This window comes from Salvia hispanica, chromosome 1 (assembly GCF_023119035.1).
Source record: "Salvia hispanica cultivar TCC Black 2014 chromosome 1, UniMelb_Shisp_WGS_1.0, whole genome shotgun sequence".
Taxonomy (NCBI): domain Eukaryota; kingdom Viridiplantae; phylum Streptophyta; class Magnoliopsida; order Lamiales; family Lamiaceae; genus Salvia; species Salvia hispanica.
In genome coordinates, this window is record NC_062965.1 from 3,137,198 (window position 1) to 3,149,785 (window position 12,588).

Genomic DNA, 12,588 nt, shown 5'->3' on the forward strand with positions numbered 1-12,588 from the left:
TCGTGGGAGATATTATTAGCCATATTCGTTGTTTGCAGAATTTGCCATAGAAGTCGAAACCGTGACTTATCTGATTGATTGATAGGCTGAACTGAAATCGATTGATAATACAGTCAAGTTATAATAATGAGTAATTTGAAACGTGGAGTGCGATGTGAAAATAAATCTAGCTGAAAAAAATGTGGCCAAATAGTACTAGTAATAGTAAAATGTCTAAAATGATTAATGTCCAAAATTAATGGTTTCAAATTCAATTCAGATCTTGACGCGGTCTTTTAAAAAAGTTAGGGAATGCTTTCTCTAAAAAAATTAATTAAAATAGTACTACTATTAACAGTAGTATAAAATAGAGCTTAGAAATTTACCTGTATAAAATTTGAAAGGGCCAGAAGAACAAGGAAATATTATAAACAACAAACTTAGCACAAAAAACAATTTCATCCTTTATTTCTTAAATAGACACGTTAACTTAGAATTATTTGAATTGAACGTATAAAAGAAATGATATGCTATATTATCTTATGTGATTATGTGAGCACTATCTTCGTCTGATACACGTTTAACGCGATAATCACATTCTACTGTTTTTTACAATTCATGTTTCATTTAGATCTTGTACCGAACTCAATTGAGATTCCTAATCCCGTACGAATGGAATATTAATCTTATTCTTACTCCATCTGTCTCGTAAAATAGAGAATTTGAGAATGTCATAGATTTCTATATAAATGGTAAAGTGAAATAAGAGGAAAAAGTTATTCAAATATCATTAGTAAAAAAAATGACTCTTACTTTAAGGATGGACCAAAATAAAATGCGCTATTTTAAGGATGGACCGAAATAACAAAAATTTAACTGTATTTTTTTTATACAAATGAAGTAAATATTCTCATGACAATTGATTTATTACAAGACGTTAAGTCGAGTTGGGCACATGTAGATATGATCGTATGCAGATATGGAAAGAGGCTATCATTGCTCTTATTTATAGAGGTGGTGTGAACCTTAGATTTCATTCTAGATTTCCTGCAGAGCTTATCTATACTGCTGAGGTTTATAAATCTTGCATTTTAGTAGTTCTTTCCACAAAACAAAATTGTTTGTTTATCGAATCATCAATGGCGGAAAATGGCGAAGCACGGGCGATCGGGATAGATTTGGGGACGACATATTCATGCGCCGCAGTTTGGAAGCACGGCCACGTTGAGATTATACCGAATGATCGGGGCAACCGCACCACGCCCTCTTACGTCGCCTTCACCCGCACCGAGCGTCTCGTCGGCAACGCCGCTAAAGATCAAGTCGCCCTTAATCCTACTAACACAGTTTTCGGTAAGATAATTAGTTCTCTCTTTACATGCTTAAAACTAACTTAGCTGATTTTTTAGTTAGTTACACTTGCTCTTATTATGTTGTTATAGATGCAAAGAGGCTGATTGGCCGGAAATTCAGTGACCCAATGGTTACGAGTGACATGAAACTATGGCCATTCAAAGTCATTCCTCACCCTAATATCGACAAGCCTATGATAGAAGTCTCCTACAAAGGAGAGAAGAGACAGTTTTCAGCTGAGGAGATCTCTTCGATGGTGCTCTCTAAGATGAAGGATGTCGCCGAGGCTTATCTTGGATCATCTGTCAAGAATGTTGTGATCACCGTGCCTGCTTACTTCAACGACTCTCAGCGCCGGGCCACCAAGGATGCTGGAAACATTGCTGGCCTTAACGTTGTGAGGATCATCAATGAGCCTACTGCTGCAGCCATCGCATACGGTCTTGATAAAGGGGGTAGTGTGGCTAAGAATGTGCTGATTTTCGACCTTGGTGGTGGCACTTTCGATGTGTGCGTGGCCACGATAGAGGCGGATATTGTTGAGGTGAGGGTTACTGCTGGTGATGCCCATCTCGGAGGGCAAGACTTCAACAACAGGATGGTGAATCACTTCGTGCAAGAGTTCAAACGCATCAATGATGTAGATATCAGTGGGAACCGAAGGGCTTTGAGGAGATTGAGGGCTGCTTGTGAAAGAGCCAAGAGGATACTTTCCTCGGCTTCCGAAACCACACTTGATATTGACTCCTTGTTTGAGGGGATTGATCTGTTTTCGACTATCACTCGTGTTGAATTTGAGAAACTTAACATGGATTTATTCAGAAAGTGTATTAAGCAGGTTGAGAAATGCTTGTGTGATGCAAAGATGGATAAGAGCAACGTGGATGAGGTCGTGCTGGTGGGAGGATCGACGAGAATTCCCAAGATGCAGCAGATGCTTAAGGATTTGTTCGATGGGAAGGAGTTGTGCAAGACCATAAACCCAGACGAAGCTGTGGCCTACGGTGCTGCAGTGCTAGCTGCCAAGCTGAGTGGTGAAGGCAATGAGAAAGTGGAGAGTGTGGTTCTGATGGATGTTACTCCTTTCTCTCTCGGCATTCGTGGAGTTGAAGGTCAGATGGAAGTTTTAATTCCGAAGAATACCCCCATCCCGACAACAAGTGAGGAGATATTCACCACGTGCGCGGACAATCAGACCAGTGTGGAGATCAAGGTGTACGAGGGTGAAAAAACAACGATAAGAGGCAATAATCTGTTAGGGAAATTTGAGCTCAAAGGCATACCCCCGGCGCCAAGGGGCATTCCTGGAATCAATGTGTGCTTCGACATTGATGCAGATGGTATCATGAATGTATCGGCAGAAGACATGGCGACCGGAGTCAAGAACGAGATCACAATCGACTACAAGGGTAGGCTGTCCCAGGAAGAGATAAGGAAGATGATGCAGGGTCTGGAGAAGGAAAGGAAAGCTGAGGCCAAGAATGGTTTGAAAAAGTATATGTACAACATGTTCAAAGCAATTGAGTATGACAAGATTGCAGCCAAGCTCACAGCAGATGACATGAAGACGATCAATGATGCTTTGATGTCTACTATACAGTGGTTGGTTTCAAACAAATCTGCAGAGGCTGATGATTTTAAACATAAGATGAAGGAGCTCGAGAGAGTTTATAATCCCATCATCACCAAGATTTATGAAGAGGATTAAGTAGTTGATTGGGATGAAGTAGCTGACTACATAGATTAGATGATGTTGGGGGTCCTTACTCTTAATAAATATTATCTGCTTTTTGCTATATAAGTAATTATAGTACTCCTACTTACCAATGAAAACTAATACTACAAGCAAGTCAAATGAACAAAGAAAAATTACAGCAGAAATAAATGAAACAAACCCTATTACTGCGACACGAATCACACAAACAGCAATTTCTTTCAGCATCCTCTCTTTATGTTAAATTGAATAAATACTATCCATAGTTATTTGAGTATGGTGCATCTGAACATTACTTAATTGATGTCAAGGTAGCAACTGACAGAACAGCTTATAATTTGCAACAACAGATAATCAAACTATATCTGCTTCTATTTTGTTCTCAGTGCTTCAATTCTTTTCCAGACAGACACAGCCTTAGTCTGCTTGAGGCTCTGTTTCAATCCAAGCACTTAAGACCAGATTAAGGTGTTTTACAATAGCTTGTTCTAAATGTCTTATAGCTCACACAACCTAATCGTTTCTAGTATCTTCCGCGGCTTTTCCTTCTCAGGCCATCTTTGCTTAGTGTTTCACATTTTCGCTATATACTTCCAGGACATGTTTTACATTATATCAAGAGACCAAACAACAATGCAGACAGGAGAAGAAATGTCTGACCTTCGAAGCAGGGGATTACACTTGGTACCATCTGTCGTTATTGAAGAGCTTGATAGGTGATTGCCCCAACACCTGCTGTAAATCTATTTGCAGAAAATCCTTTATCCAGTCAATCAAAGGACTAGTTCCAGGAGTTAATATGGAGTAGTATATAGCAAGAAAAGAATGAGTCTAGTTTACAACCTCAATTGAACCAAATAAAAGAGGAAATAGAGATGCACCAATTTATATAGTTGCTGATAGGAATTCCTGGTTTTTATTCAAGTAAAAGTCCTTGGTTGGTTTTATCTAACTTCATCAAGAACAAAATTATCCAAATCTTTTCATGCACAAATATTTATGTATTGGACAATGCTGTATTATATGCATGTTATACAGTGTGTATGCGTGTGTGTGTATGTGATAATGAAAAAAATTCAACAACTGAACTTAGAAAGAGCACTTTCTTCCAATGAAATAACGCAACATTTTATTAAGAATCTTGAACAAAATCTACACACTAAAAGATGTAATAAAAGCATAAAAGAATACAAATCCATCCTAATTTATTTCTCTTAACATCCCTTGTAGATTTGAGGAAAAACAGCAGAGCGCGACATGAGTTGCAGAGATGGCATACAATGCGCTCTTAGTACCAGCTCAAGATGAACCAAATATTCCCCAGAAAATGATCAAGACCTCATCTATAGTTGCATGGACTTCTACTCTTCCTCAATCAAACTGGAACGTCAAGTTATTTATCTAACTTTTACCAGGACATGCCCATGTTATCGGACATCTACTTTCCATACCAATTTTTTTGTAGCTAAACGAAGAACAAATTAAAGAATAGGAACAATGAAAAAAAAAACACTCTTTACCATCTCAATGAAAATTAAAATCCAAAAATTGATCTTGACCACCGATAGATCACCAGTGCCAAAACGTTGTGAGATGGCCTGCTTAGAAACATTTCCTGTGAACAATGGATGGACCCGACTCATCATATTCGGATTTGGATATCCACATCTGTATACATAAGATAGTCAAGTTAGAAGACTAAAAGTGAAGTTTGGTTGATTGAAAATTGATCATTGGTAAAAGAAGTAACCTGTTGGAAGGTACTGAGAGAGGCCAAAATGGAGCCTCCAATCCAGACACTGTATTTCCTCTCAGGAGGAGCGACGACCTTAATCTTCATGCTGCTGGGAGCAAGGGCGGTGATCTCCTTGCTCATTCTATCAGCAATACCAGTGAACATAGTAGTACCACCACTGAGAACAATGTTGCTGTAGAGATCCTTCCTAATATCCACGTCGCACTTCATGATGGAGTTGTAGGTGGTCTCATGGATACCCGCTGCTTCCATACCGATCATTGAAGGCTGGAAGAGGACCTCAGGGCAACGGAAACGCTCATTGCCAATGGTAATGACTTGCCCATCAGGCAGCTCGAAGCTCTTCTCCACTGAGGAGCTGGTTCTTGCAGTCTCAAGCTCCTGCTCGTAGTCAAGAGCAATGTAGGACAGCTTCTCCTTCATGTCCCTCACAATTTCTCGCTCTGCTGAGGTGGTGTACAGGGACAGGACGGCCTGGATAGCGACGTACATGGCAGGAGCATTGAATGTCTCAAACATGATCTGAGTCATCTTCTCCCTGTTAGCCTTTGGATTCAGGGGCGCTTCTGTGAGAAGGATTGGGTGCTCCTCCGGGGCCACACGGAGCTCATTGTAAAACGTGTGATGCCAAATCTTCTCCATGTCATCCCAATTATTGACAATACCATGCTCGATGGGGTACTTCAAAGTCAGAATACCTCTCTTCGACTGAGCCTCGTCCCCAACATATGCATCTTTCTGGCCCATACCAACCATCACACCGGTGTGGCGGGGCCTCCCTACAATGCTAGGGAACACAGCTCGTGGAGCATCATCTCCAGCAAAGCCAGCCTATACAAACAATACCTCAATTTGATACCATTCACTAATGCATAATCAAATCAACAAAATCGATGATCTCATCACACTGATAACACTTTTTATCTATACCTTAACCATTCCAGTTCCATTATCACAGACGAGTGGTTGAATATCCTCGGATTCCGCCATTTTAAACTAGTTTTTCAGCTGAAAACAGATTAACAGTAAGCACATACACAGAAAAGATAGCGTCGCTATGAATAATCAAACCAAAACATGCTCGAACAACAAAATACGATTTCCAAAAACAATAATCCAACAAAACCAGAATAATCAATTTTGGATCAAATTAACGATCGGATCATATATGCGCAATTAACTACCCAATTTTCTTCAAAGGAAAAAATCATTTTTCATGCAAACAATTTCATCATCCAATCAAATCTAAATGCATTTAGCTATATCTGGATTAAAATTACATCAACACATCAAAATCCAAATGCAGCAGCAGAAAAGCATGAGAGAGAAAGTGAAAATACACCTACGCAAAATTGTGAATACAGAATTAGGGAATCGATCTGGAGAGATTGCGAATGAATGTGTAACTATATACAAAGAGGAGTGGACCTGATTATTCCATAGCTCCGAATTTACAGCTCCTTTGTTATTCGCTCAATTTTTGAACCGCACCACTCTTCCTATTTGCATGCTTTAACTCTCATTTCACTTCAAACAAATTCTATTTGCATATTTTCAATGTCGTTTTCAAAGTATCAATATAGTAGTATAATATTTTTATACTAATATATATCTCTCAAACTAACCCTATCATATTATCAATAGAGAAAAGATAAATGACATAAATATCGGATGTTATTTTAATTAATATAGTGTATTAATATAGCGTATGACATAAGAATATTAACACTAGGAATGAGAAAAAATCAACATATATTTATTAAGAATTTTACATGGTTTTATTGAGATTTTTTGATGTATTTGTTGATAAAAATCTGGTTATCAACATTTACGAAAACTAAAATAAAAAATATCAAATTTCATCATCCGAATGTCGTCGGAACATATGCAATTGACATCTCGTTGGAATCCTTATAAAATTATCTTTAATTTGATATATTTTTTGAGAAAAAATAATTTAAATCGAGAGAGTAATGTAAATTTAAAGTTTTAAGATGATTTTAATTAGAGAGAATTGACATTAATACCCTCTAATTTTGCCACGTCATCAGCACTAAAATTCCACCCGCCACATCATCATTTTACTCAAATAGGCTAGCCTAAGGCCAGCCGCAATAAAAATAATTCAAAAACAACTACATTTACAGAATTAAATTTACGATAAATTACGGAATTAAATTTACGAGACATATACGTGAAATTCATTCGTTTGATTAAAAAAAAGGTACATAGATAAAAAAAATACATGATTTAAAAAAAAAAACGGGATTCCACACACGAGCCCCACCGCTCTCTACTCCTCATCGTTGCCGCCACCCGGGACCTCCACATCGGTGGGGGTATCTGAGCCCCCCATCAGTGCCCTCGTGGTACCAAATCCACCTGCATGTTCTCGAGCATCGAGTGAAGAAACCTCTTCTCCGTAGGGTCAGTTGCGGCCCTCCACTCTTGGAAGACCGCGTACATCCATTCCTCCATTTTTTGACGCGAGAATAAGGTGTACGCGCGTGGGGGGGGTGCCGAGATGACCTCCGGGGGCGATAGAGGGGAGGATCCCCTCTCGCCCGTTGCGCCCGCTTTTGGCCAACCGGCGAGGGCGACGAGCAAAGGATGGAGGGGTCGGAAACTCCTTAGCATCCGGGGAGGTCGTGGGATGTCCATTGCTCGATGTTGCTCTTGTACAGAAATTTAGAGAGAGAGAAAACCCGTTAAAACAAGTGGTGCAAATGAAAATGAAACTAAAATCGCGTATATATTGTTTTTAAAAAAATTTCAAAAAAAATAAATAAATAATGGGCGCTGGCCGATCGGCACGCCACAATGGCGGTCAGCGCATCGGCGAGCGCCCACAAATCAGCGTGCGCTCGCCTATTCTCTCGCTGAAAACGCGCTGGCCGATTCCAATGGTTCGGCTAGCTAGCGACGCGAATCGACTAGCCCCTGGGCTAGCCGCTATTGGAGATGCTTTTAGATTGTCAGAACCAAACCAATGATCAATATATCTCAGGTTAAAATATTAATAAGTGAGATGGATCAGGCAAATTAGCTCAAATTGTAGGTTGGATCCATCTAAGTGAACAAGGAATTTAGCCTATTCTAAAATTAACGAAGACTATAATGATTGAAAAAATTTCACTTTTGTCATGTAGGTGAATGTTTACCAAAATTTTTGTCATACATATAGTATGTAATTGAGCTGTGATATTTACTTTATTTTTATTTTTCAGAAGTTTTTATCTTTTATTTTCCTCCTATTTAATAAAAATCTTTGTTTTCTTTCCCTCATACACCAAAAATCCATTTGATGGAAAATGACATGTCTTTTGAACATTAATCCTGATTCTCTTGAACACAACAATTTATAGTTTATATAAATAAAAACATAATTTGCGATGTACTTTTCATATTCAAATGTACTATTATTAGTTTAAAAAACATTATATTTGCAAACAATTATTTATGTATTTAAGTACATTGTTAAAAATATCTAATTCAAACATTGCACCTCACATGAAAAAAAATCACTTACGAAATAGCAAATGCAAAGTGTTGTCAAGTTTTTAAATTTATGACACCAATATTTTGTGCATTTTACAAAAGAATAAACTAAGAAATAAGCTACAAACTGAACATAGATCCTGATCAGGATTCCAAAGGCAAACCGTGATACCAGAAAACAAACAATAATTTGAAGAAAAACAGTAAAAAGAAAAATTGGAGAGAGAGAATGAGATTGCAGGTTGGAAAATTTCAATCAATGCTTCCTTCTTAAAAAGTGGCCATGATATTATGCTTCATCCTCAGAGAGCTGCAAATTGTAACTCAATTGCTAAAATGCAAAATTTCTGTTTAATATGTCGTCGAAATTTGAATCACTGTAGTTACAGTTAAATGAAAAATTATTACTCCATTGATTTTTCAAGAAAACAAGCTCACCAAATTGAAGAATTCTCCTTTGCATATTACCAGAAAAATCCAACGGATCGAATATTTCAAAGAAATTGAGACAAGAAAGTGTAACTATCACAATGTTTCAATGGGGCTTGTATTTTGCGTTATACTGCTCGGATTGAGCAAGTGCATAAGCCTCGGCGCAGCCGAACCGAACACCCCAACTGCAGAGCGACAGATCGGGCAGTTCCAATGCGAACAAAGCCACATATCGATGCACGCCACGTGGAACGAGTGCGAGCACTCCGGCAGGGTCCGGAGCTCCTCGCCCTCTTCAAACTTACACAAGCAAATTGCACACATACTGTCATCCACCCTGTCCGATCCCGCGCCCTTGCTGTGTTTATGAGCCGGGAGGAGCTCCGCCACGGAGTGCTCCAGACTCACACTCATCTCGTGCTGCTGCACCTCCAACGGCGGCAGCCACCGCCGGCTCGGGGTAGGCTGCGGCCGCGCGTACCTTGCCGTGACACAGTGGTAGACGGTGACGACGACCGCAGCAGACGCGGCCGCGATGAGGCAGATGATCAGCTTGAGCACGAGGCCGTTGTTTTCGTCATCTGCCATGGCTTTGTTGGTGTGTTTGTTTGAGTTTGGTGACGGATATAGCAAGAATGTTACTATTGACTTTTATTTTATGGGAAGTCACCATCTATTTGCCTGCTTCTACTACTATTATTACCATTTTATTAAGATGAGATGAAATAAAACACAGAGCAATGTGACAATGTTTTCTTTGATTAAGTGAAGTAGCGACAAACAGAAAGAGACATTTGAAAAACAAGAAATATATAACATTTTAAGGGCTGAATCAGAATGATAGCAGCAGATAATCAAATAATTGAAAAGAATCTAAGGACTATTTCATACCAAGGCTTCTGTCCAATCCACATAAGCTGGATCAGTCCAAGGAGAAGGGCGGAGGCACACATGAACCTCGTGCTCTTCTGGCCCAACGCGATGCTTTGGCACGAGGATCTCGAGCATAGTCCCCGTTGAGTCCCCATACGCCTCCAGTTTGGCGTCTTCCGGGATGCGAGTTGGAAGCGAAATTTCCCTGATGAACTCCCCTTGAGGGCAGTGCTCAGGTGCTGTATCGGTCAGCTTGAATGTCCTATCTTTTCTCTTGATAATCGGCATACAACCAGTGCTCACGCAGGATATCTTCACGATCCCATGTGAGAGAGTGTTCCTCCATGTTACCTTCACCCTCTGCAGATCAGCAAACGGCATGCTGACGAGAATCAAGAATCCTTTATCATCCTCATAAATAGTTTTTGCAGCTGTCACCGGGCCATATGCACTCCTCATAACACCACCAAACTCGCTTAGCCAAGAGGGCTCGATGGCATGAATCTCCAAGATCCTGTCCTGGGAGTCGCTCGCCAAATCACAATCATCGTCACTTCCGTGTGGAAAGAAGTTCTTTTTACGCTTAGCAGCAGGGGCAGCTCCCTTCAGCTCCATTACCTCACCGTTTAGATTATCCCGAGGCTTAGCTGACAGATTCAGAGCAGGACCATTGTGAAGTTTCTTGACCTGTGAATTCACATTACCTTTCAGCTGCAAAGGTCGCTCAATCTCAAACTCCATTGTAGAGAGGTTTCTCCACGACCCAAAATCACTAGCCTCGGGAGGGATTGAGAAATTAATATCTCTCCCCGTCAGCTCCTTCCATCTCTTCCTATCTTCCTCGTCAAGTCCTGCAAGAACAGGAGATGGAACAATTTCTATGCCATGAACACACTGAGGATTAGAAAGCCCCCTATATTGCTTCCTCTGCATTCTATGAGATCGGACAAAACCCTTCTCCGCACTAAACGGAAAGGGGCGGTCCCCCTGGCGCGAATGCCCATTCATATAACTCCTCAACTGCATCTTCCCCAAAGCATTCTCCGGCCTCTCCTTAAACACCCACATATATATATTCTCCATATCATGCTGCACCAGGAAAACCTCCAGCTTCAAATCCGTCTTATCATACCCATCGCAAACCCCATTAGCCTCCCGCGCAATCTTCCCCTTGAACTTCTCATTCAGAGCAGGCCTGAAGTAGAAACTAAAGAAGAACCACGCCCCCCAAACGCTGTCAAGGCGCTTCGCGTTCGCACACTTCTTCCCAACCTTAGACACACCGTTACCAGTGATCTCAACGTCGTAGTTCTGAGGCGCAAGGCTGACCTCCAACATTTCACAAGCATCATTCCATGTATGCTGGGGAGGGGGGCTGGGCTCAGCACAGAGGGGCAGATTGATATCCGGAGGGAGATGCAAAAGGTTAACGCATCGATTGAACTCTCTCACCCTCTCATCCTGATTCGAAGAGCTCGAATCCATGGATAACAGAGTGGATAAATGGCTGCTCTCCATGGATAAGTTTGTGAGTAAATTATCCCCAATCTGCTCTTTTGTAGGCATCCTTATGCGAATGTTTCAGTGAAATCAAAAGCCCCACCTCTTTCAGCAGCAATCAAGCACAAAAGCAGCAAAAACACATCTTTACACGATTCAAATCAAACGGAAACAGTGATCTGATCTACAAGCCCTAAAATTCGAAGCTAATTCAGAATTACAGCAATCTCAATCGACGTCCAAAATAGAGACACACGCAAACACCATCAAAATCGATTTTAGGTTAGATTTGGGAACAGCTCATTCTGCAATCGGATAGAAAGGGGAAACGCTTCATTGGTTGCACTAGTAGAAATCGAAATCGAGAACATAAACAAATCGCAGCATAAAATCAAGAGAGAGCAGATGTGTGTACCTCAGTGACGACGAGAGAGGGAGAGAGAGAGGCGGTGGAAAAAAGGAGGAAGATATTGAGAGAGAGACCTGCACCAGTTGGAACCGCCGTGTCGATAAACTGACGGCGTTAGTTGACGGTGGTGTGAAAGGGTGGCAAACGAGTCAAATAAGCCGTCTATATTCGCAAAAAGGGAATGCCCATAAATATGGATATAAAATTGAAAGGAAATAAGGAAATAAATTATAAAGATATTGTAGATATAAGGATAGAGCAAAGCAAATACGAAAATATATTGAATTAAAATTTTAATTGATAAAAGGAAAGAGTATCAAAATTAATTAATACAACTCTTCATAAAATAAAAATAAAAATTAAAAGGAAAGAGTATCAAAATTAGATGATAAAAATAAAAACAAAAATAAAAATAGAAAATCTAATGGGATTTTTGGATTTTACACTCTTGTTTTGGCAAATCTTTTCATTGTTTGCTCTAATTGGGCTATTTTCTTCGTTTATTTTTAATTTGTGGCCCACTTACTTGTAATTAAGTTAAAATTAATGCAATGTTTAATCAATTATTTTGTGCTTTTTGGATAATTTTTTACTAAACATTTCTAAAATAAATCTATTCAATTTATTCTTGTACTTATTCGCACGACTTCTGGTCACTGGTTCGGCAAACATTGTGATCGATGAATTAGGACATTAGATTGCCTATAATCTAATTACTTTATTCATGTATTTCCATCCCAAGATGACTTAACATTTTTATTAATAGATTTTCATCCTTAGATGAGTTATCACACTTACCAAACATGACCTTAATTAATTGGTAAGAGAACTTATACAATTGTTAATAATCGAAACGGCACATTCAAAAATATTAGTGCAAATAGACAATCATATAATTATCATAGTCATTTTCTCGTCAAAATTTCACAGTTGATCAAAAGAGAGAAAACGACTTCAAATTGGCCATATTTGCAATCATCAACCCCAGCAAAGTATGTATTCATTTCACACTATTATTTGAATCATAGTGTGAAATAACTTGGCCTTCTCGGCTAAAATGTTCAAGGCAAATTG

General features: G+C 39.6%; 4 protein-coding genes across 5 annotated transcripts; 1 reads left to right on the plus strand and 3 right to left on the minus strand.

Annotated features, from left to right (window-relative positions):
• Nucleotides 1–1,118: 1,118 nt before the first annotated feature.
• Nucleotides 1,119–3,040, plus strand: LOC125224335 (heat shock cognate 70 kDa protein-like). Its single transcript, XM_048127720.1, has 2 exons — nucleotides 1,119–1,332; nucleotides 1,422–3,040. Exons 1-2 carry the CDS (start codon nucleotides 1,119–1,121, stop codon nucleotides 3,038–3,040), a joined length of 1,833 nt encoding a protein of 610 aa, XP_047983677.1.
• Nucleotides 3,041–4,160: 1,120 nt separating this feature from the next.
• LOC125207991 (actin-75-like) lies at nucleotides 4,161–6,187 on the minus strand. Of its 2 annotated transcripts, none has more exons than XM_048107523.1 (4): nucleotides 6,145–6,187; nucleotides 5,733–5,810; nucleotides 4,797–5,633; nucleotides 4,161–4,714 (listed from the first exon to the last, which is right to left on the minus strand). In XM_048107523.1, exons 2-4 carry the CDS (start codon nucleotides 5,790–5,792, stop codon nucleotides 4,649–4,651), a joined length of 963 nt encoding a protein of 320 aa, XP_047963480.1. In that variant the 5' UTR covers nucleotides 5,793–5,810; nucleotides 6,145–6,187; the 3' UTR covers nucleotides 4,161–4,648. The 2 variants fall into 2 exon arrangements, with proteins under 2 accessions (XP_047963480.1, XP_047963491.1); XM_048107534.1 differs by having other exon boundaries at nucleotides 6,149–6,173.
• A 2,638-nt stretch (nucleotides 6,188–8,825) lies between these two features.
• Nucleotides 8,826–9,320, minus strand: LOC125224345 (RING-H2 finger protein ATL51-like). The gene has a single exon (XM_048127732.1). It carries the CDS (start codon nucleotides 9,318–9,320, stop codon nucleotides 8,826–8,828), a length of 495 nt encoding a protein of 164 aa, XP_047983689.1.
• A 153-nt stretch (nucleotides 9,321–9,473) lies between these two features.
• Nucleotides 9,474–11,679, minus strand: LOC125207966. The gene is made up of 2 exons (XM_048107496.1): nucleotides 11,521–11,679; nucleotides 9,474–11,410 (listed from the first exon to the last, which is right to left on the minus strand). Exon 2 carries the CDS (start codon nucleotides 11,169–11,171, stop codon nucleotides 9,618–9,620), a length of 1,554 nt encoding a protein of 517 aa, XP_047963453.1. The 5' UTR covers nucleotides 11,172–11,410; nucleotides 11,521–11,679; the 3' UTR covers nucleotides 9,474–9,617.
• Between the last annotated feature and the right edge of the window lie 909 nt (nucleotides 11,680–12,588).

What these genes read in the sequence shown, in the direction of transcription:
- LOC125224345 (XM_048127732.1), bottom strand. Translation starts at nt 9,320, where the DNA reads ATGGCAGATGACGAAAACAACGGCCTCGTGCTCAAGCTGATCATCTGC.
- LOC125207966 (XM_048107496.1), bottom strand. Translation starts at nt 11,171, where the DNA reads ATGCCTACAAAAGAGCAGATTGGGGATAATTTACTCACAAACTTATCC.
- LOC125224335 (XM_048127720.1), top strand. Translation starts at nt 1,119, where the DNA reads ATGGCGGAAAATGGCGAAGCACGGGCGATCGGGATAGATTTGGGGACG. An exon ending in TCCTACTAACACAGTTTTCG is followed by an intron (nt 1,333 to 1,421) that starts GTAAGATAATTA and finishes ATGTTGTTATAG; the next exon opens with ATGCAAAGAGGCTGATTGGC.
- LOC125207991 (XM_048107523.1), bottom strand. Translation starts at nt 5,792, where the DNA reads ATGGCGGAATCCGAGGATATTCAACCACTCGTCTGTGATAATGGAACT. An exon ending in ATGGAACTGGAATGGTTAAG is followed by an intron (nt 5,634 to 5,732) that starts GTATAGATAAAA and finishes TTGTTTGTATAG; the next exon opens with GCTGGCTTTGCTGGAGATGA. An exon ending in CTCTCAGTACCTTCCAACAG is followed by an intron (nt 4,715 to 4,796) that starts GTTACTTCTTTT and finishes TTATGTATACAG; the next exon opens with ATGTGGATATCCAAATCCGA.